Here is a 22,826-nt window from a genome sequence, read left to right as displayed (position 1 = left end):
CAGTGCCAGCACAATGGGAGGGATTGTTATCAGATTTAAGGGCAAATATATAATATATGCCATTTAGCAGATGTTTTTATCTAAAGCAACTTTGTTATTCGCGCATACATTTTATGTATGCGCAGTCCAGGGAATCAAACCCACTACCATGGCATTACAAGCACCATGCTCTACCAACTGAGCTACAATGGTATAGAAGGGTCAAGCTTAAGTTAATAGCTGAGAAAATCTTCAGGGGATGTAGTATTTAATTATGTTAGTTTCTTTAAAGGAAAATTACACCCAAAACCAAAATCTTTCAGTATAGGTTTCATTAGTCAATTTTTTACCATTGTCAGCATTCTTTCAAAATACAGACGGTATGATGCTGTCTTTTCCATCATATGATTTATAATGCATCATATCGGCTGTATTTCTGTATTGTGAAAGTTATACTGTATATCTTTAAAACCTTATTGATGACATGCAACGCATTTTGATATCAACAATGGACTAAGGAAAAAAATACCAAAATATGTTTTTGGGGTGGAATTTTCAGGAGATGAGAATAGTTGGTAGGATTTAGAGTTTTTCGACTTTCCTTTTCTCTGGTCCACACTCCAGTCCAGTTTGTTGCGGTAAAGAACATTAAAGTTGGTTGCGAACCGCCATGTATAAACTGAAGAAGAAGAAGAGCCACATGTGATTTCGATGTAGCCAATGAATGTAGGTAGCTAGCTACGTGTACATTTGTGTTTATATTCCTTGGACATGACAGCCAGCCATAGAAGCTAAGAAGATCAGTGGGCAGGAAGCAATTTTGTTGCATGTACCGTCCACCTAGCTAACAAGGCAGGAGCCCATTGGATAGTTAGCTAATACAGCTTGGGAATTGATCAGAATAACGGCTAGCTATAGAGTTATCTTGGTTGTCAATACTTCAGTGAACTGCAGTGGGATGTCAAATGCGCTACTCATTTGAACAAATGTGTAATGTGTCAATATTAGCTAGCTAGCTAACGTGCATTGCCATTCTTATATTGCTATCAGATTTGTTATCGCTCGCAGGATTATTTTACAAATTGTTTTGTAAATCAGGCTAGCCAACTGTCACCTGCATTAAACTACTGTATCTATCAATAAGGAGAATAATTGACAACCATGGAAAAAGTCACGAAAATACTGGTTCATCTGTCGAAGAATAATGTCGCACCCCAATGTGCCCGTTTTGTACAGGTCAGTTGTGCACGTGCTATGTTTTTGCTTTGTTGTCACTTCAACACTAGCCAAATGCCAATGTCACGTGGAATTTATGAAAACGAGGTCCTATGTCAGTGTTTGGTTTTACTGCAGTACCATTTTAAAGGGGTAGGTCACCCAAATTAAATAAAAGGTTAAATAAAAAATAAAACAATAGTACTGTACATATACACTACATGACCAAAAGTATGTGGACAACTTCACTCAAACATCTAATTGCAAAATTATGGGCATTACTATGGAGTTTGTGCCCCCCAGTCGGCTTTCCAATTCATCCCAAAGCAGTTTGGTGGGGTTTAGGTCAGGGCTCTGCTGGCCAGTCAAGCTTTTCCACACGGATCTCGACAAACTATTTCTGTATGGACCTCCCTTTATACACTGGGGCATTGTCATGGAAACAGGAAAGCCTTTCTCAAACTGTTGCCACAAAGTTGGAAGCACATAATCATCTGGAATGTCATTGTATGCTGTAGAATTAAGATTTCCCTTCACTGGAACTAAGGGGCCTAGCCCAAGCCATGAAAAACAGCCCTGGACCATTATTCCTCCTCCAAACTTTCTAGTTGGCACTATGCTTTGGGACAGGTTCCGTTCTCCTGGTAGCCGCCAAACCCAGATTCGTCTGTCGGACTGCTAGATGGTGAAGCGTGATTCATCACTCCAGAGAATGGATTTCTACTGCTCCCGAGTGGCAAACTTTGCACCACTCCGGCCGACGATTGGTGATTTTAGGCTTATGTGTGGCTGCTCGGCCATGGAAATCCATTTCATGATGCTCCCGTCGAACAGTTCTGACTTTGCTTCCAGAGGCAGTTTGGAACTCGGTAGTGAGTGTTGCAACTTAGGACAGACGTTTTTTTACGCACAACGTGCTTCAGCACTCGGCAGTCCCATTCTATGAGCTTGTGTGGCCTACCACTTCGCGGCTGAGCTGTTGTTGCTCCTAGACGTTTCCACTTCACAATAACAGCACTTACAGTGGCAAGAAAAAGTATGTGAACCCTTTGGAAATACCTGGATTTCTGCATAAATTGGTCATAAAATGTTATCTGATCTTCATCTAGGTCACAACAATAGACAGTCTGCTTAAACTAATAACGCACAAACAATTATATGTTTTCATGTCTTTATTGAACACACAGTGCAGGGTGGGAAAAGTATGTGAAACCTTGGATTCAATAACTGGTTGACCCTCCAATAACCTCAACCAAACATTTTTTTTTTGTAGTTGCGGATCAGACCTGCACAACGGTCAGGAGGAATTTTGGACCATTCCTCTTTATAAAACTGTTTTAGTTAAGCAATATTGGGACAGCAGTGGCTTCTTCTGTGGTGACCTCCCATGAACACCATTCTTGTTTAGTGTTTTACGTATCATAGACTCGTCAGAGATGTTAGCATGTTCCAGACATTTCTGTATGTCTCCAGCTGACACTCTAGGATTCTTCTTAAACCTCATTGAGCATTCTGTGCTGTGCTTTTGCAGTCATCTTTGCAGGATGGCCACTCCTAGGGAAATTAGCAACAGTTCTGAACTTTCTCAATTTATAGACAATTTGTTTTACCGTCGACTGATGAACATTAAGGCTTTTAGATATACTTTTGTAACCCTTTCCAGCTTATGCAAGTCAACTATTCTTAATCATAGGTATTCTAACATATCTTTTGTTCAAGGCATGGTTCACATCAGGCAATGCTTCTTGTGAATAGCAAACTCAAATTTTGTGAGGTTTTTTTTATAGGGCAAGGCAGCTCTAACCAACTTCTCCAAACTTGTCTCATTGATGACTCCAGTTTTGGAGAAGTCATTAGCCTAGGGGCTCACATACTTTTCCCAACCTACAACTGAATGTTTAAATTATGTATTCAATATAGACAAGAAATCCAGGTAATTCCAAAGGGTTCACCATACTTTGTCTTGCCACTGTAGAGTTGATCGGGGCAGATCTAGCAGGGCAGAAATCTGATGAACTGAGTTGTTGGAAAGGTGGCGTCCTATGACGGTGCCTTACTGAGCTCTTCAGTAAGGCCATTCTACTGACAATGTTTATCCATGGAGATGAAATGACTGTGTGCTCGATTTGATACATTATGAAATAGAATCCACTAATTTGAAGGGGCGTCCACATATGTTTGTATATACAGTGGGGAGAACAAGTATTTGATACACTGCATTTTGGTTTTAATACTTACAACGCATGTAGAGGTCTGTAATTTTTATCATAGGTACACTTCAACTGGGAGAGACGGATTCTAAAACAAAACTCCAGAAAATCACATTTGTATGATTTTTAAGTAATTCATTTGCATTTTATTGCATGACATAAGTATTTGATCACCAACCAACCAGTAAGAATTCCGGCTCTCACAGACCTGTTAGTTTTTCTTTAAGAAGCCCTCCTGTTCTCCACTCATTACCTGCATTAACTGCACCTGTTTGAACTCGTTACCTGGGGCTTCTTAGGGGCTCACTACCTGGGGCTCCACTACCTGGGGCTCCATGCAAAATATCACCTCGTAGGGCATCAATGATCATGAGGAAGGTGAGGGATCAGCCCAGAACTACACGGCAGGACTTGGTCAATGACCTGAAGAAAGCTGGGACTACAGTCTCAAAGAAAACCATTAGTAACACACTACGCCGTCATGGATTAAAATCCTGCAGCGCACGCAAGGTCCCCATGCTCAAGCCAGCGCATGTCCAGGCCCGTCTGAAGTTTGCTAATGACCATCTGGATGATCCAGAGGAGGAATGGGAGAAGGTCATGTGGTCTAATGAGACAAAAATAGAGCTTTTTGGTCTAAACTTCACTCGCTGTGTTTGGAGGAAGAAGGAGGATGAGTATAACCCCAAGAACACCATCCCAACCGTGAAGCATGGAGGTGGAAACATCGTTCTTTGGGGATGCTTTTCTGCAAAGGGTACAGAACGACTGCACTGTATTGAGGGGAGGATGGATGGGGCCATGTATCGCGAGATCTTGGCCAACAACCTCCTTCCCTCAGTAAGAGCATTGAAGATGGGTTGTGGCTGGGTCTTCCAGCATGACAACGACCCGAAACACACAGCCAGGACAACTAAGGAGTGGCTCCGTAAGAAGCATCTCAAGGTCCTGGTGTGGCCTAGCCAGTCTCCAGACCTGAACCCAATAGAAAGTCTTTGGAGGGAGCTGAAAGTCCGTATTGTCCAGTGACAGTCCTGAAACCTGAAGGATCTGGAGAAGGTCTGTATGGAGGAGTGGGCCAACATCCATGCTGCAGTGTGTGCAAACCTGGTCAAGAACTACAGGAAATGTATGATCTCTATAATTGCAAACAAAGGTTTCTGTACTAAATATTAGGTTCTGCTTTTCTGATGTATCAAATACTTATGTCATGCAATAAAATGCAAATTAATTACTTAAAAATTATACAATATGATTTTCTGGATTTTTGTTTTAGATTCTGTCTCTCACAGTTGAAGTGTACCTATGATAAGAATTACAGACCTCTACATGCTTTGTAAGTAGGAAACACTGCCGATTTTGCAGGTTATCAAATACTTGTTCTCCCCACTGTATAGTTTATATTTCCTTAATCTATGGGCCAAAGATTGCCGTCCATAATCAGGATTTGTATATTGATAACCAAAAAACAATGACTGAATGGACCTATACCAGGTCCAGTACTTTCCCCTCCAAAATACATTGAAATCAAGTAATTTAGGTAAATGGTTAGCCTTTATTGTAGTTGCCGAATTTTCAAAGGTTGTTATATGAGGTGAATTATGCAACAGTTAAAAAAACTTCTTTTTTTTACCACTTAATTTTCTGTTAGAGCATAACAGGTCATTTTACAGAGACTCTTGATGATGAGGTGGAGGTGAAGTGTTCTTTGGAGAACAATCGCTTTATACTGTGTGACTGCGAGAAGGGGAGAGGAATTCCTCTAAAGGTAATGGCTCAACGGAATACATTCAATTTAATAAAATTATAGGTTTAATTGTTTTATCGGTTGTGGCCGCATCCCATATAAATAATTGTTGGTTGACTGAAAAAAGTATAATGGAAAATTTTTTTGTTTATTTGGTTGATATTTCTTTTTTCTCAGAGGGCAACCTTTTGCCCCTTCAAGTATCTGTCTGTCGCAGAGGCAGCTGCAATCCCATTGGATGTTCAGAGCCGCGGAGTGGACGTGGGGGTTGCTATTCTTCTGCAGTCAGCCAATCAGAAGGTGTTGTTAACTCGACGGGCGGCCAGTCTCCGCATTTTCCCCAATGTGTGGGTTCCACCAGGTATGGCATCATTTTGCGGAAGTAACCTTTCAAAATGAAATAGCATTCCATAGGACGACACTTTGGGTAACCCAATTAACCTTAGTGTTGTTTCCTGATATTGAAAGGGTGATTTGTTTTATTTTTTTCAGGTGGCCATGTGGAACTGGATGAGAGGGTAAAGTTTCTAGTTGCTATAGCTATTAAACAGTGAAAGATAAAATGGATTAATCCCCATAAGTGTCTTTGCCTGTGGTTTCATCACCCTCATGGTCTCTGGGGTCAAATCCCTTCAATCAAGCATGGTGTGTGTGTTTGCCTCATATCTCTCTTGTTTGTCAGCTCCTGGACGCAGGGCTGAGGGAGCTGAGGGAGGAGACAGGACTGAAGCTGGACCCTGGAGACGTTTCAGCTCAGCTGCTGGGGCTCTGGGAGGTGGGAAATCACTGCCACTACACATCACATTTCCAGGGAATAGTTTATTAAATAATAATAATATGTAAATGCATTAGAAAAAATCTACTGGCCACAATTCCACAGACATTTGATACATTCTGATTTGTCTGACAGTCCTGTTTGCTCATGTTCTGTTTCTCTTCACAGTCAGTTTTCCCACCCATGCTGAGCAGAGGGATGCCGCAGAGGCACCATGTGGTCACTTACATGCTCCTAAACACCTCCCTCACACACCAGCAGCTCCAGGTATTTGCCTCACTGTCCTGTATCTGTCTGTCTGTCCGTCCGTCCGTCCGTCCGTCCGTCCGTCCATATATATTCCAGTCTGGTGTTATCATTAAAAGCATACAGAGCCAAGTCCTCTGACACTAAAGACTATATTTGTTCTAGGCCTCTCTGCACCCCAAGCCTGCAGAGGTCAGTGGTTGTCTGTGGGTGGACGCCTCGCTGGTCAAGGCCATTGTGTCCGCCGTGGACGGAGAGGAGGGTTCTGTGACACCGTTGGAGGGCCTGGCTCCAACCATAAGGTATGTCACATCCACAAAGTAATGCACTCAAAACATAAACATAAAAAATAGATTATATAGTGTACCATTGATAAGTATTTGTGAAAAAAAGTTTTACTGGGCTAATTTCCTCTGACATTAATTATTTAATTGGGTTCCTCTTAACAATGTTGGCATTTGTTTCTGTGGTGTTGGTTCTGCAGTGTATCGGAGGTCTCTCCGGAAGGTGGGCTCAGTGAGTCAATTTTGCCATTGTCTGTTTTGTGTAACCGGGCCCCGAATAGCGGAGAGGATGTGGAGCGGGTCAGCACTGGTACCAAATACGCCCTGGAGCTCTGGCTTAAGAACCTGGAGGGACAGGGGACCCGATGTTAACTGTCTTCACTAAACCTGGACGTCTAGCCCTGTGATGAAGTGACTTCCTGGAGGATGACATCATTTCCTGGAGTTTGCCTTAACCGGTGAAGGTCACCTGAAGTGAACTATCATCTTTCAAAAAATCTTGTACGTATTAACCAATAATGAACTTTGGGTGATCTGTCCCTTTAATATCTACAGCAACACCTACAAGTCTTATATGGCTGTTTGAGGGCTTTGCATGAGCTATCAATGTTGTGCGTAAGAACAGTTTTTATTGCAAGGGTGTTGTTGTTAGTGATGAAATGTTATGAACAACGTGGATTTATACTGCAGATGCTTTTATGATCATTATATTCCATTTGCGCCTTCAAGCCACAAGATGGCAATGCATAGCCTACACAGTGATTTCACATTTGGAAACAAGCACAAAACAATCAGAATTCTGATTTAAGTTTACATAATTATCTTGACTTGTAAATAATAATGTGTTCTTAACTGACTCGCCTGATTAAATAAAAATGTATAAAAATATTTACATTTTTCTAAATGTAATTATTTTCCTCAACCAGCATATTTACTATTATTATTATTTTATTTTTTACTATACTCAGACAGAAGTTAGGTCTCAAGTTAGTTAGGTTAGGTCTTCATTGTAAAGATAAACACATAAATATGGTATTGTACTTTCAACTGAAGATATCTAATATTTATTGTTTGCAGTGATTCAATAATTAGCATTTAAAGACCACATTTTTATGTCATAAGTGGAAGGTGTGTGTGTCATATAACGAAACCTCTTTTCACACAGATTAATATACAATACATTATGGCAACCTCACCCATGGATAAGCTACTGGGAAATATGCTTACTTTGTTCTTTGGCTGCATTTAGACATGCAGCCCAATTTTGATATTTTCCCCACCAATTGGTCTTTGACCAATCACATCAGATATTTTTCAGAGCTGATCTGATTGTTCCAAAGACCAATTAGTGGAAAAAATAATAAAATTGGGCTGCCTTTGTAAAGCAGTCTTGGTGTGTCAGCTGTTTATGTAGGATTTAACAGCTACTGTTACTGCTTTGCAGTCTCATGGTTGATCTGAAGCAATGCGTGACATTGGCCGATTTGCATTCAAATTTCAAAGCGAAATCTTGAATGTTAAATGGTGGAGGGGTATGGGGTGGGGTGTAATAATGAAATGTAAAACAGTTTTATAACAGTTTTCTACAGTAACTAATTAACTAAGTGACTACAATTGGAGCATTAAATTAGGGACACATTTCACAACATCAACAAGTCAGAATCCACAGTAAAAAATTGGAAGGGTTTTTGTTTTCTCTAATTCATCATAAGTCATTACAGTTTAATATCACTAGGAATAACATTCAGATGGAAAGAGTTGGGAGCATAATCTTCATCAGATCCTGAACTATCCCATTTTTCCCGAACTGTCCTGGCTTTTACCATGCAGAGGTATGACCTGTTGTCAGTATTAGGAGCACCACACCCTCTGTGCCAATAGCAGTGGGAACTGGGCATTCCAGTGGCAAGTATGTGGCAGGGCATTCAAGGTATAATCAAGTCTTGATGCCACATTTCCTTGCCAGCGTATTGTCTGTATTGGTGATGTCGTGATATTACTGTATGTTTTATTGTCTAGATTTATCCTATCGTCATAGTCTGTCACTTGTCTGATTTTGTTTCTAAGTTACATAAGAGTGACTCAGTGACTTATTCATTACCACTAATGCATTTGTGTCTGCATATCTTCATAAGTGGATTTTACCTTTTGCCATTGACAATTGAAAGACAACTTTTGTCATATTGGCCCAAATGCAAAGACAATGACTTCTTTTCTTGATGGTATTATTAGAATAGGTTGACTCTGTTGGCTAAAGAAGCATTGCACGGATGCATGGGTGTATGGTTCTATCAGTATGTACATCTACATGCTTGAATAATGTTTTGTTAGACCAAATGACTTAAGATTGGATTCTGTCTTTGCTCTTTTTGATTGATTTTAAGCCCAGCCAACCGATAAATCATATTGTCTCTGAGGTCAGAATCAAACAATGACCTCAATGTGTTAGAAACAGTAAGAAGTGATCTGATTTGTTTTGGTTGAAAGTTTCTCTCCGATTGATTGATCTTCCTGCTGGACAGTATTAGTAACAGCAACCACTGTGATGTTTTCCTGGAAAAATACACAATGCAACTGTAGAAAGACACATCTAATACAGACTATACAGTTAGGGGATATGGAGAGGGAGGGACATACACCTCATGCATTTTGGATAAGAATGCGGTTTGTACCGCACACCTTGAAAAATGTAAGTCTTTAATTCTCAATGTCACTTGGTAGCTGGTTATCATGAATGTTATGTATCTGTTACCAGGACATCCATATGTCAACTTTTTATGTTAAACCCTGCCCATTGGCCAAAACAGCAGAAAGAGGTGTTGCCTTTTTAATACACACTGACTTGCATATAATGGACAAAGTTTGAGTTATTCGCAATGTTATGGAGTCTGACTAATTTTGTAATATAATACAATACCTTATTCTTTATCACACCGCCACACCCAGCCTAACTGTAAAGCACATTATCTAGATATCTATTTACTTGTTCCTTTCACACAAAGAATAAAAGAAAGAAAAGCCAGGGGATGAGGGCAGGCTTAGATACAAACAGAGGCATGTCTGTTCTGCCCTAGCTTCAGTTCTCCTGATGAACAGAATCATCCAACTCTTTTACAAACCATGAATTCATCCAAACCACTTCTGCCCATAAAATCTAACAAACTTTATTTATTATTTACAATATTTAATCCCAAAATTATTTAGATTGTTTCTATTTTTTTAATGCAAAGTTTAAAGCTCCAATGCACGGTCACTTCAAATGTTTACAGATAGTTACATCTCACAGATTTGATTAATAATGGTGGATTTATTTAATCAGATTGTCAAATATACATAACATTGGTGTTTTCCTCACTGGGTTGGGTTTGCGGAATAGTTCACTTCTTGGCATGCTAGTGTCCTATCTCAAAACATGTCTTATCCAGCAGTAGGGAATTAGAGCTGGATCTCTCAGCCCAAGTCAAAAGGTTTGATTTATAGTCTTTGAAAACAAACTTCTTGTTAACTGTACCTGATTGGATATTGTTCTTAGGGGCACCCTTACTCATTCTTCTTAAATGTTAATTGCGGGATACATATTTTGACCCCATTTACTGATCTAGGATCCAATTTCTTTTTTTTTTTTTACAAAGGTTAAGCTTGCCTTCAGTAAAGACTGAAAATACAACTCAACCCATTACCACAAGGAAGCCAAAATGGCTAACCTGGCCTCAGAGCCATTAGAAACATCATTTATGTATTTCTGAGCACGTCAAGCCATATGATACCTTTCAAAGGCCTGGTTACTTTAGACAGAAACTAAAGTAGGGAGGTTGGTCGGGGAGGAGTAACATATACTAAATGGAGTGTCTCGGATTTACGTACAGAATAATACGAAATACAAATGGAGTCAATGGAATGGTAACAACCACATGGAAACCAGGTGTTTCATGTCTTTGATACCATTCCATTGACTTCATTCCAGCTATTATTATGAGCCGTCCTCCCCTCAGCAGCCTCCACTGGTAAAAACATTAGGAATAAAATAACATTAGGACATCTGCATTGCTTGCTGCTTGGGGTTTTAGGCTGGGTTTCTGTATAGCACTTTGTGACATCAGCTGATGTAAAAAGGGCTTTATAAATGAATGTGATTTGATTTGAATTGAATTGAATAAATACAGGTTGAAATTACAATCAGTGAGCCAACGCCATGATCTTCATTCAGATACTTCAGAGATAATTGGACCATTTGTACAGAATCGTCATTGCTCCCATGCATATTACGTCATAAGGCCATTTCAGATGGTCTTCTTACCCAATTGACTGGAGCTTCTGGAGGAAAGGAAGCAGGGAAGGGTCAAAAAAATGTTTTCAGTTAAAACAGTAAATTACTTCAATTAAATATATACAGTATCTTCAACATTACATGAGGGATGTGTTTTCTTAGGAAGTTATTTCAATGTGTTTAATCAATATGTATGTTGACACATCTCTACACACCTATATCGGCAATAATCAGTAGTCTACCTATTCGAACCTCACATTGAACCCCATCCCCCTGATGTATGGAAGGAAAGAAAGCATTCAGGGGAGATTGTCTCCTGGAATTGAAAACATGAAACTACACTTCCTCTGTTGTCTACCTGAAAGTACCACTGCAGTACATAAGCATACAGAAAGTGTGTCACCTACTGTACCTGTGTGTCAGTACTCGTTCACCACATGCATCCCTGTTCGGTTTTTCAGATGGTCCCCGCATTTCGTCCTGTATCAGAGAAAGTATCAACTCATCAAAGGTGTAAAACAGTCTGTAAAGATAATACTGCACACAAAATAATTTACAAGCAAAACTAAATTTTGCAGTCTGTTTTTGACCTGTTGTATAGAACTGTAATGTTAGCTTATCTTACAGATGTTCGTCTGTTGTAAAGCCTTAGTTAACGAAGCCTGAAAGACATCCACTCTGCTTAATTGCAACAATAAATCAAACCGGTGATTCATCAATTAAAAGGGCTTTGGGAGGAGAAGGTCATGTAAAGAGAACAGAGTGGTTGTGGATTACAATGTGTCTGTCTGCTGCTCTGTTGCCATAGAGACAGGTGACAGAGGGGGCACTCTTCTCATTATATGCTAGTCAGTCTTGGAGCAAATGTTGGCAGACTAGTACGGAACAATAAATAAATTGATCAAGGAGAGTTGGAGGCTGTGGACAAATAGTCCTCCAATGTCTTCCACTGTCCCCTTTACAAAACAACATAACAAACATGTTCAAACCACTGCTAGCAGCAACACAGAATTAAGCCAAATATCTATGTAAATGTAACACAATTATACAAAGTGCATAAACACATATGCAACAATATCCTTATACAGTATATTGAATATAAGCAATGTGTAAGCTAACTCAAACTGTACATTTCCAAAACTAAACAAATATCTATGATGCATACATATCAACGCTAGAAAAAACCTGAGTAGATTCCCTCCTCACTTCACAAACTCTCATGTGTGCTTGAGGTGTGCACTGCATTGTGATGAATATGCAAGTTTCATTATTACAGTCAATTGTCTTTTTGTTTGGTGTTAAGGGAGAGATCTCACTATCCCTGACGTTGGTAGATCCCATGGCATTTGTATTTAGCATCCCTTTCAAAGCTCATTCGAGAATATATATTTTTTATGTCCACAATAAACACTACCTTTTTTCTGTCAAATCATGGTGTTGCCAGTCATTCAAAGTGATATTGATGAGTAACAGGCCCCATACAGGAAGGTCCTTGGATGATAACTCTGGTATCATCCCTCATACGTACCCAAGGTAGGATTAAAGCTATAAACTCACAGCTCACAGATGATTGTGTTTAATTGGTTGTCTGGTCTACCAAGAACATCTGCTTATGTGGGGGTTTGATTTCAGAGATAAGCAACTCGGTGCATCAATGAAAATAGGTGGCTTGAGGGGAGAAATATGGCTTGGGACCCTCTCTGGAAGCTACAGGGGTAGTTCGGCTGAGAGGGTAGAGGGGAAGGCTAGTGTTTCCCACTCCTCAGGTTTCCCTGGTCAAAATCAGAAGGGCACAAAGAGACATCTATCTAACACTGAGACAGAGTGGCCAGTCTTAGTAACCATAGACACAGATTCTGCATTCAGCAGGTTGGCTATCTGGCCTCTCTGCCAAGACATAGGACTTACATTAGGCTTGCCGTTGGGCACGTCGTAGCGGCTGTGTTTGGAGTACATTTGGATGTCTGCCCCGTGGTTGATCTGGTTATATGGGCTGAAACTTCTATATCTCTGCCTACAGCACAACCACACTAGCTGAAGGTCAAGAAAAGACAAGAATCATAGTACTTTTAAAATGGCCTCCTTAGCATGACATACTGTAACTGTTATAGCAGGGTTGTGGCTGTTTCTGAGAAATTGGAGGTCTACGCATTTAAGGATAAACAGTGTGCATGTTTGTTTTTGTACTTACCAGCAGTATTAGGAGAATAAGGAGGATTAACAAGGTCAGGACAGCCAGTACCAATAGAGCGATCCCCAATCCTGAGACTCCTTCTCCGCCCCCAGCAACTACAGCTGCAGCATTCTCTGTGGTCTTATGTGTCGCCTCCGTATTCTCTGTGGTCTTATGACTGGTCGTTTGGCCTGTGGCAGCCTGATGCCTGCTTGTTGCTCTCTCAGTAGGGGCAACTGGGGGGTTAGATTGGCCTGAGGCAGTTGTTGATGGAGAGGGTTTACGGAAGACTGTCGTGCTACTGGTCTGGGGAGGATTTTTAGGGGTAATAGGGGTGGTTGTGTTGCTAATTGTATTGTTCTGGTCTCCAGGAATATGGGTGCTTAGGTTGCTAATTGTTATGTTAGGGTCCCCAGGACTAGGGGTGGTTATGTTGCTAATTGTAAGGTTGTGGTCTTCAGGAGCAGGGGTGGATGTGTTGCTAATTGTAATGTTATGGTCTCCAGGAATAGGGGTGGTTATGTTGCTAATTGTAATGTTATGGTCTCCAGGAATAGGGGTGGTTATGTTGCTAATTGTAATGTTATGGTCTCCAGGAATAGGGGTGGTTATGTTGCTAATTGTAGTGTCTTGGTCTTCAAAAATATGAATGGTAATGTTGCTAATTGTAGTGATATGTTCTTCAGGAATATGAGTGGTAATGTTGCTAATTGTACTGTTATGGTCTTCAGGAATATGAGTGGTAATGCTGCTAATTGTACTGTTATGGTCTTCAGGAATATGAGTGGTAATGCTGCTAATTGTACTGTTATGGTCTTCAGGAATATGAGTGGTAATGCTGCTAATTGTACTGTTATGGTCTTCAGGAATATGAGTGGTAATGCTGCTAATTGTACTGTTATGGTCTTCAGGAATATGAGTGGTAATGCTGCTAATTGTAGTGATATGTTCTTCAGGAATATGAGTGGTAATGTTGCTAATTGTAGTGTTATGTTCTTCAGGAATAGGAGTGCTAATTGTGCTCTTTTGGTCAGGACTAGTGGTGGTGTTTGTGAGGGTATGGCTACTTGTGATACTAATTGTTGCAAGACTGGTGATGTTGCCAGATGAAATCATTGCTGTAGATGCAGTTCCATCCCAACCCTTCCTGAACGGCTAGCCGTACTAACTAAGGCAACTGTAGTAGTCGTTGCTGCAGGGGTATTTGTGGTAGATGGTGGTGAGGAAGTTATGGTTGCTGTTGTACGTGCTACAAGAGGTAGTGTGGCTTTTATTGGAAGTTGACCTAAGGAATAAAGAACATATTTGTGATTCCTGCTTTATTTGACTAATAACAGTTTCTTAAGCTATTTACAAAACAGTTTTTTTAACATACAAATGAATCAGGCTGCTGCACAGCAGAAGTAGAGAAGGTTGCCATCTTCTTTACCTTCAGTATAGGCAAGGTCCAGGTCAAGGGTTTTGGATTTATTTGATTGGATATGAATGGAAAGTAGACCTTTAGCTAAAGTTGGAATGATCATGAATGTAGTCCCAAACATTAATGTTGAGTTTGCAATGACTGATCCATTACTGCAAGAGTGAGACCAGTAGTCAAAAATAATTATAATTTTCAATGTCCTTAAAAATGTTATTTTTTTTCAATGGCAGAATTATAAATTCAACATTAGAGCTCACCTGAAGATTATATCAAATACACCCATATATTTGTCAGACTCTAGCAAAGAGCTGTCGACGTCATCCATCTGAAAAAGAAAGACACAGCAATCAGAGGAGCACTTTAGTATTGTCCTACAAGCCTACAAGGAATGTCTTCACATTTTTACTTGTTTGAATATTGAGGATATTGTAACAGGTTGTAAGGGAGGTATCTATAGTATCCTTGTCTATGATGTAGTGGAGTGGTTCAACTGGAGTGTGAGCTAGTAGTGATGGCTCGTTTTTGCTGTTTACTGTTAAAATAGTGCTCACTGCTAGGTGTTGGAGAGCTGATGATGTTGGTGACATAGAAATACAATGAATAGAACAGACTTGGGAACATCTAACCCTGGCAATTTGACAGGTAAACTCATTGGTACACTCGCAATGGTTGCTTGGTATAAATGCAGTAAAGAAGTCAATGGAACTTGACCAAAACAATGGAAATGCTGTGGAAATGTGTGGGGAGAAAATGCCGTGGGGGAAAGATCCGGAGGCTCACCAGCAAAATGTGCCTACATATATAGGCTATTGTTAATGTTTGTATTATGCTTGTATAGATGTCAACCCCAATACATTTTCATGTCATCATCACCAATCAACTGCATTGCAGTTAAAAGCGACTTTGACTTCTACCACTGATTGTATGCTAGCTATGCTACCGGGTTATACGAACAAGAGTTAACACTTAGAAGTCACTTCTTCTAAGCCTGAAAGGGACTACTTCTAAATGTTATGCAGCGAAAACAGTCAAATATATGAAATCAGACTTTAGTAACCACATTGTGGGCCTGTTAATATACATCAATCATGACGTATTTGACGAATATCCACTTTGTTACATCATATCTGTTGAATGTGCGCCAATCCAGCATCATTCTTCTATACCCCACGGTCTGTGTTCCCTTGACCTTTTAACCGCATATATTGTGATGCAATCCTTTCCATAGAAATGTAGAATCTTCATTAACATGATAAGTGATGTGGCTCATGCAATATAATATATTTTTTAATTTCAGTTGAGTTAAATCAACAAATCACAGCATATTTTGAGGGGTACACTTCCTGCTTTTACTTCCTGCTTTTCTCCAATGGGTACACTTGCAATGGCCGCCAGTCCACCCATTTACCACAATTGACTTGAATGGGGACACCCATTCTATTAATTATATTTCTATGGTGGGTGACTTGTCTTGGCAAGCTTGAAGTATCTCCAGGACAAAGTTATTTTGTGAGTATAGACTGAGTGATGAGTTGAAGCTCTATGGACAGACTTGAGCAGTAAAAAACACACTTACCATCTGTTCCACCTGTTTCCTCAGCTGTTTGTACTCCTTAGAGCTTTGATTATTGAGTGACTCAGTGTAAATCTGGTTGGTGATACTGACGCATAAGTAGTATGCAGACAGCGTAGCTGGGGTGGTCTTATCACTGCTGCTGGGTGTTTCCCTCCGTAAACGGGAAACAGGCACAACATCAGCAAAGAAAACGAGTGCTGTACAGGAGAATGGGAAACAAGCCAAATTTGGAAATTAGCAGAAATACTGTTGGACAGCCATCTAATAAATTACTGCCATTACCCTTAGAGACTGACTGGTTGAAGTGCCAATTACAGACAATAAAGGATGCCTTGTACCGTGGAAATTATTATCTGTAAACAGACACTTTGAGTTTAAAGGGGGGGTCACCATCTGTGATCTCAATCACTGCAATAATGCATTATTTAAACTAATTTATTCCAAAACAAAGTTTGCAAATGTGTTTTCTCAGTGCGGGAAATAAGTTGTTTTGTCTTATCCCAATATTTGATTGAGTGGGGTCGATTGTAAATCCATAATACTATTCTGCATAGCTCTGAAGACATTTTATACATTATGACAGATTATGATAGATGTTTTGCTAAGATCTAAAAACTATTCTCAGTGTGGGTTTTATCTCCAGTATATTGGCATCACTTGAGGCACCTGAGGAAGCAACTTAAAGTAAAAAATAAATAAAAATATATATATTTTTTAAATTGGCCAAAATGTCATCAAGAAGGCTCCAGAGCAGCCGTGGATAAGAGAATCATGAAAAAGTGGTATTCTGGTTGTGTGCTGATAAGGTTTGACTCTCCGTAAACCACAAAGTATGATTTACTTAGATACAGGTAACTGACAAAATAAAAGAAACACCAACATAAAGTGTCTTAATTGGGTGTTGGGCCACCACGAGCCAGAACAAGTGTAGGTGTTTAAGAAGTGTAGGTTACAGTACAACACAGTCCAATGCTTACCATGCAACAGTGGTTCCCAACCTTTTTTGGTTACTGTTTCACCAACAGAATTTTTCTCTACCCGGAGTACTCCTGAAGTAAACCCTCATGTGCATTTTACCAGTAGGCCTATGGTCTCATGAGTCTTCTCAACTACCCTCTGTGGATAGGCCGAGTACCTCCAGGGGTCTTAGTACCCCTGGTTGGGAATCTCTGCCCTACAATAGAAGTCTTTAAAGAAATGTAATGTGTAAATGTGTTATAGGCTACATATTTTTGTATAATCAACACATTAAGATGCATGGAAGAATAGATAGATAGATAGATAGATAGATAGATAGATAGATAGATAGATAGATAGATAGATAGATAGATAGATAGATAGATAGATAGATAGATAGATAGATAGATACGTTTCTGCCATACCTGAAACAGCCAAAGTAAGAATAATCCCAAATTTGATTGGTCTTTTCTCCATGATGTATCATACAGGTAGACTAACGTTTTTAAAAGAAAAGCCAAATACACACAGTGGACGTTGGGAATTAACCTGGTTGCTTACTTGATGAGAAACAATTTCTGTCTGAAAGAAACGCGGTTATTTTGTCATCCAGATAATTGTGCAGGTAGGACAGGTGTATGGCGCGGGGTGGACCCTAGAATATGAGTGTGCGCGTTGGAAGAGAACGTAAATATAGACATTCGTGGTGTATGACGCCAACCAGTGGCCAGAAGGATTTGCTATCGGAGTATCAGTTTCACCTCGATGCGGTAAACCTTTGAGAAACAAGGCACAAAAAAGGCATGGGGCAAAATCAACAGCCTGACACAGCCACTATTTAGTCATCTGAGGGAAACTACTCTCAAATTCATAAATGGAGCAATGGCAAGGACTGACAGCCAATGAAGTCGACATGATGTTTGCAAAGACTAAAATAACGACAAAAACATAAACCACCCTTTGATTTTGATAAACGATAGGATTAGTCTTGTACTAAAAGTTGTACTAAAATCATGTATATCTTTCCAGAATAAATGGTTGTGTATCATTCATTGAAATTGATATTGAACAACAGGAAACCCTTACAAAAAATATTTCCGTTTTGAAACTGCAGTCGACTGTGGTATTTTGGACGCGGTGATTGCAGAATATCTACACAGCAAAATTACTGCAGTAAAAATTAGGTTTTTATTTTGGACCCAGTATTTGCAGCATACTACAGTTATACTGCACTCTAACTGCAGTCTGACTCCAATCTTTTTTTGTAAGGAAGATTGTGCACGTCATTCACAATTTCCCTCATCCGTATGTGGAACCCTTGTCTTCTACTCGGAAAACTAATGACAGCGGTATCTGAATTAAGGACATGCAGTGGTTAGCCTACTTACTGTTTTATTTTTCCAGAAACACAAGCGAGAATGCAATTGAAACAACTACGCAACGTAATCTAGGTAGTTAAACTTGCCTACAAGTGCACGATTGTTACTTACCTGCAACAATGAGACCTTTTCTCCATGATAACAGTAATCAAATACACATTGTGACACAACTTTCTTTCTTCCTATCGCCCTTAATCCCACCCCATGCCCAAAATTCGCCCTCTTTTTCTCGCGCACACCCTCTCTCCTATAGATGGGACATATATAAAGGTAAGGGGACAAGATGTGACGTAGTTGGGGACATGTAGGCTACAATTTTGTGTACTGGGATGTCAGGGTATCGAAAATTTGAGGACAGGGAGGTGAATTATAATACAAACACTGTCAAGTGGATTAACCTTCTTTGTACTTCTTGGCACATTCGCCACCACGTTGTTCTGCCACCCTATTTCACAACATTGATGTAAAAAATGTAATCCCGCTTGCAATCCTGAGGCTTTGAAAGTATATTACAACTGTTAACTGTTTTCACTTGTGTGAAGGAAATTCCATTGATTTAAAAAATAAATAAAAGTGTCTGTTTTTATGATACCCCAGGCTGTAGAACAGCGACATTATTCATGCATCGCTTTGAAGCACATTTTAAGCCATGTGATGACTTGAGTCAGTGCTGCTCTGTTGTCTGGAGGAGTGGTGTGAGTTCGTGACCTATTTCGGTACATAGATATTCCGCACTCTTTGGCAATCTCAGCAGTTTGGCACTTGATATGTGTGCTAGAACACCTCACCCTAAAGATGTGTTCAAGTTGGATGCAGGTGACATTTCTCCTTGCACACTTGATTGTTGGTAAGATTATTGAAATGCACAACATCTACTATTGTTGTATATGACTGTACATTAAATATCAAGTTGCAGATGATTTAGTCTCTATAGTCAGACTTTTAACTATGTGTATGCTCTCCCACAGCAGGAGCAGTGGTATACCAGTACCCAGGGTCACTAACAGTGGCAGAGGGTACCAATGTGACGTTTCACTGTGACATCAGTGAAATGGGAGGGGAATGCTCTTATATCGTATGGGTGCAAGTGGGACCTATGAGAAAGCTCACACTCTGGCCTCAAAAAACCTACAGTGTCCACACCAACACGGCCTGCCTCCTGAACATCATCAATGCCAACAGGACAAGTGTGGGCATCTTCTACTGTGCCCTGCTTAATGGTGCCATGCTGAACATGGGCAATGGGAGTGTGCTGGAAGTCTCTGGTAAGATCAGATGCTTCTCCATGCTTTATATTAGCGTTCATATTTTCTAGTCCTGGGAGGTATACATTTGGTAGTTATGCCATGTCATGTAATGTCCTCTGTCTTTCAGACCCTATCACCTCTGAAGCTACTCTGGAGGTCCTGGTGCCTATGGACTGGCAGGAGGCCCCCTCATCCCCAGTCCCACTCCTGTGCCTGGTGTCTGGACTGGATCCCAGTCAGGCCAGGGTGTACTGGGAGGTGGAGGGGAAGGTTCAGTCCTCAGAGCGTTTACCTGAGGTTCAGTCAGAGAAGCCAGCCACTGTCAGAGTCCAGCTCTCTGTACCTGGCCATACCTGGGCTGAAGGTAAAGAGATCACCTGTGTCATGGAGAGCACCAGTGGGGTGAAGATGAACAAGACAGTCAGCAGGATGGGTAAGAGAGATCGCCCCAGGGCTATGGGTTGCATTTGTTTAGAATGTCTCTCTGTTTAAGTTTAAAATGATGTAGAACTCTTATGTGTCAAAATAAATGGTGTATTTTTAGGAATGGAGAGGTCCAGACAGGGAATGTTTCTGGCCATCTCTTTGGGCGGCATGTGTATCCTTCTTTCTATTGTGGTGATTGTCATCACCTTGTATGTCTGCAGACTGAGACACGACCCTCGTAAGTACTGTTTGATTAGTTATTCATGATTGATGACTTTTCTACATCTATAGCAGCAGGATATTATATAGGCTATCAATAGTATCTTTAACATATTGTATCATAATATTTCCAAAGGAAAGAAAATATTTCAAGCCTATGAGCACAACCAGGACGGAGCACAGGTAAAATAACATTTTTAAATAAATGTTTGTGTATTATACTATTCTTAGTATTATTTTTGTGAGATTTTACTATTACTACCTTTTCTACTATTACAATTTGTAATGATGATGATGATGATGGTGTTTTCTTGTCATTCAGGGTCTGACTGAAGTGCAATATGCCAGTTTAAAGTTTGGAGCTGGTCGTGGGAGACACTTACCTACAGCCGCTGCTAAAAACAGACAATATAAGTAGGCTAAAGCTGCCCTAGTAAGACCTTACATGTGAATTAAATTTTCTACAAAAACATAAAAGAAGTGCTTATTCATTCAGGGTCATCGGTTTGTCAAAATGCTTTCTTGCTTAAGTTTTCTGACCTACTTATTTGAGTCAATGATGTAAGGATTTTTGCCTTTAGAATTAGGAACTTATTTAGTCAGATTGTGTTGTCATTTTACAAGCTTTGTGATTAAAAATCATTTGTCTTGTTGAAATAATAGCCAAATGTAAATTACATTTAAGACAAGTTTAATTTATGGAGTGAACTAATTTCTCTAGTCATATGCTGATGAGATTTTTGTGATAATAGTCAGCAATAAAAATGAGTCACAGATGGAATCTTTTTAATCTCCAACATAAATAGCACATCCTGTTTGTTTCACATAAAGCTCAGCATGTTCAACAGCACAGCTCCATTTGATGGTAAGCATTTTTGTCCAAATGCTCTGCCTCTTAGTATTTCAAAATATCTCACAAGTTAGGTGCGTTCTGTAACTTAAATGATGGAGCATCTTTCATGTCTGTGATGTTGCAACACAAACCCACAGATTTACATCATTTTTAGCGGACACTCTTACCCAAACACAGATGGTGTTTGACCTTAAGCTATTTGAAAGTGGAAATAATTTATGTATTATCTATTTATTTATCTAACCTTTATTTAACTAGGCAAGTCAGTTAAGAACAATTTCTTATTTACGATTACAGCCTAGGAACAGTGGGTTAATTGCCTTGTTCAGGGGCAGAAGGACAGATTTCTACCTTGTCAGCTTGGGGATTTGATCTAGCAACCTTTCGGTTACTGGCCCGACGCTCTAACCACTAAGCTACCTGCCGCCCCTCCAGTCTATACAGTATTCATATTCTGTATTATTAGTTTATGGTTCCCATACACACTGGCTGTAAATCAGTAATTGTATTGTAGGCTGTGCCAGTTTACTTCACTTGACACATCATTATGTTGCAGACACTGTCCACCAGAAGGTAGTAAAGAGGTGTAACTTAGTTTCTGTTTAAATGCTCCCTGAGTAAGCAGAGGCCATTCAACCCTCCAGGTGCCATAGCAGTCCATAAACCAGAAACCTGGACATTTTGACTGCCATTGTAAAACATTGGAGTTTTAGAAACTGACCAGTATATAGACTGCTCTAAAATACTTAATCTAAGTCCCCCTTTTCTCTTCAAAAGATCAACCAGCTGCTTTCACATGAGACTTTCTTAAAGTAATTCATGTCAGATTGAGGGGTATGCAGTTGTGCTATCTATAAAATAAGTGTTGACACTGAGCATATATGTAGACTGTTTGATAATCAGTGTATAGGATCATGGGAGGGAAATTGGGGAGAGGGGTTAACATTTCTCAATGTGTGCAGGGACTAGATGTGGAACCATTGTAAGGAAGGAAGGAAGGAATGGTGATTTTTGGCTCCTGCCCCCTTCCCCCCGTCTTGATAGGAATGCGTGAACTCCTTTCCTCCTGCTCAGTTTGATGATGTCATGGCTTGTGCATGTCCCTTTGGCACGGGCTCTGCCAGCTGCTGAGCTGAGTTTGTTGCAAAACAGACACAGCATTATTTCCATGTTTAAGAGCTCCGTCGGGGTGGGTTAATTAAAACATTGCCTTTAGGTGGATCATTCTTCCCTGTCTTCTCCTTCTATCAATGCTTACATTGTAGGTAGACCTGTTGACATGAATCTTTAGTGAGTGAAAGAAAGTAAAAGAGAAGCATTTGATATAGATTATACAGTAGTTTCATTCATATTTTATATTCTGCCCTATGGATAGACAGGTTGAGTTCAAAGTTCTTGTTACAGTACCACTCTTAAGAACATATAGTGAGGTATGAATTATCCCTTGCCTGAGTTTTTCATTTTCCACAGATATCAAAAGTACAAAAGCCTCTTTAACTGTTAAAGTGAAATATTCCAGCATTAATCTTCCTCAAACACATATTAAAAAGCCATGTATTGGTTTAGAAGAAAAAATAAGCTATCCTTATTCAGAACATCTGCTAAATCTATTCTGACATAGACACTGGAAACATTTTCCAGGTCAAAGTCCTGCTCCAAATATTTGGAAAAGACAGTCCGGGAGTTTACCACAGTTTGGTGGACCAATTTGACCACTGTTTATAGAATAATTACAACATTCTGATAAATATTGCACCGCAAAAACATAGGGGGAGCACATATGTTGAATTATATTTCTAATGGCAAATGTTGTTCAAAGTTCCATTGTAATAGATAGAATATTGTTAATCAAT

The 22,826-nt window shown here is 39.8% G+C and overlaps 2 protein-coding genes and 1 long non-coding RNA gene across 7 annotated transcripts; 2 read left to right on the top strand and 1 right to left on the bottom strand.

Moving 5' to 3' along the window:
• The first annotated feature begins 706 nt into the window (after positions 1–706).
• On the top strand, positions 707–7,398 carry LOC135522157 (nucleoside diphosphate-linked moiety X motif 17-like). 3 transcript variants are annotated; one of them, XM_064948165.1, is made up of 9 exons: positions 709–831; positions 1,124–1,215; positions 5,056–5,172; positions 5,329–5,512; positions 5,644–5,669; positions 5,834–5,926; positions 6,095–6,193; positions 6,338–6,474; positions 6,657–7,394. In XM_064948165.1, the coding sequence occupies exons 2-9, from the start codon at positions 1,141–1,143 to the stop codon at positions 6,826–6,828; spliced, it is 903 nt and encodes a 300-aa protein (XP_064804237.1). In that variant the 5' UTR covers positions 709–831; positions 1,124–1,140; the 3' UTR covers positions 6,829–7,394. The 3 variants fall into 3 exon arrangements, with proteins under 3 accessions (XP_064804238.1, XP_064804237.1, XP_064804236.1); XM_064948166.1 differs by having other exon boundaries at positions 707–1,215; positions 6,738–7,398; XM_064948164.1 differs by having other exon boundaries at positions 710–1,215; positions 6,657–7,393.
• Positions 7,399–9,743: 2,345 nt separating this feature from the next.
• On the bottom strand, positions 9,744–18,451 carry LOC135522160 (uncharacterized). Of its 3 annotated transcripts, XR_010452652.1 has the most exons (8): positions 18,340–18,451; positions 15,893–16,089; positions 14,574–14,641; positions 14,326–14,468; positions 12,915–14,181; positions 12,632–12,757; positions 11,136–11,203; positions 9,744–10,770 (listed from the first exon to the last, which is right to left on the bottom strand). It is a non-coding gene; the product is annotated as an uncharacterized LOC135522160 (long non-coding RNA). The 3 variants fall into 3 exon arrangements; XR_010452654.1 differs by lacking the exon at positions 12,632–12,757; XR_010452653.1 differs by lacking the exon at positions 14,326–14,468.
• A 489-nt stretch (positions 18,452–18,940) lies between these two features.
• Positions 18,941–20,888, top strand: LOC135522156 (uncharacterized). The gene is made up of 6 exons (XM_064948163.1): positions 18,941–19,075; positions 19,197–19,493; positions 19,603–19,908; positions 20,020–20,139; positions 20,257–20,303; positions 20,443–20,888. Exons 1-6 carry the CDS (start codon positions 19,024–19,026, stop codon positions 20,536–20,538), a joined length of 918 nt encoding a protein of 305 aa, XP_064804235.1. The 5' UTR covers positions 18,941–19,023; the 3' UTR covers positions 20,539–20,888.
• The last annotated feature ends 1,938 nt before the right edge of the window (positions 20,889–22,826 follow it).

Source organism: Oncorhynchus masou, chromosome 30, assembly GCF_036934945.1.
Source record: "Oncorhynchus masou masou isolate Uvic2021 chromosome 30, UVic_Omas_1.1, whole genome shotgun sequence".
NCBI lineage: Eukaryota > Metazoa > Chordata > Actinopteri > Salmoniformes > Salmonidae > Oncorhynchus > Oncorhynchus masou.
Note: the sequence above shows the minus strand (reverse complement) of the source record. Positions and strands in the feature narration are given on the sequence as shown.

Excerpts from the sequence above, each read along its gene's own strand:
- LOC135522156 (XM_064948163.1), top strand. The coding sequence starts at position 19,024 with ATGTGTTCAAGTTGGATGCAGGTGACATTTCTCCTTGCACACTTGATT. Across the intron at positions 19,909-20,019 it reads CAAGACAGTCAGCAGGATGG|GAATGGAGAGGTCCAGACAG; the intron begins GTAAGAGAGATC and ends GTGTATTTTTAG. Across the intron at positions 20,140-20,256 it reads CAGACTGAGACACGACCCTC|GAAAGAAAATATTTCAAGCC; the intron begins GTAAGTACTGTT and ends ATATTTCCAAAG.
- LOC135522157 (XM_064948165.1), top strand. The coding sequence starts at position 1,141 with ATGGAAAAAGTCACGAAAATACTGGTTCATCTGTCGAAGAATAATGTC. Across the intron at positions 5,670-5,833 it reads ATGTGGAACTGGATGAGAGG|CTCCTGGACGCAGGGCTGAG; the intron begins GTAAAGTTTCTA and ends CTTGTTTGTCAG. Across the intron at positions 6,475-6,656 it reads GGCCTGGCTCCAACCATAAG|TGTATCGGAGGTCTCTCCGG; the intron begins GTATGTCACATC and ends TTGGTTCTGCAG.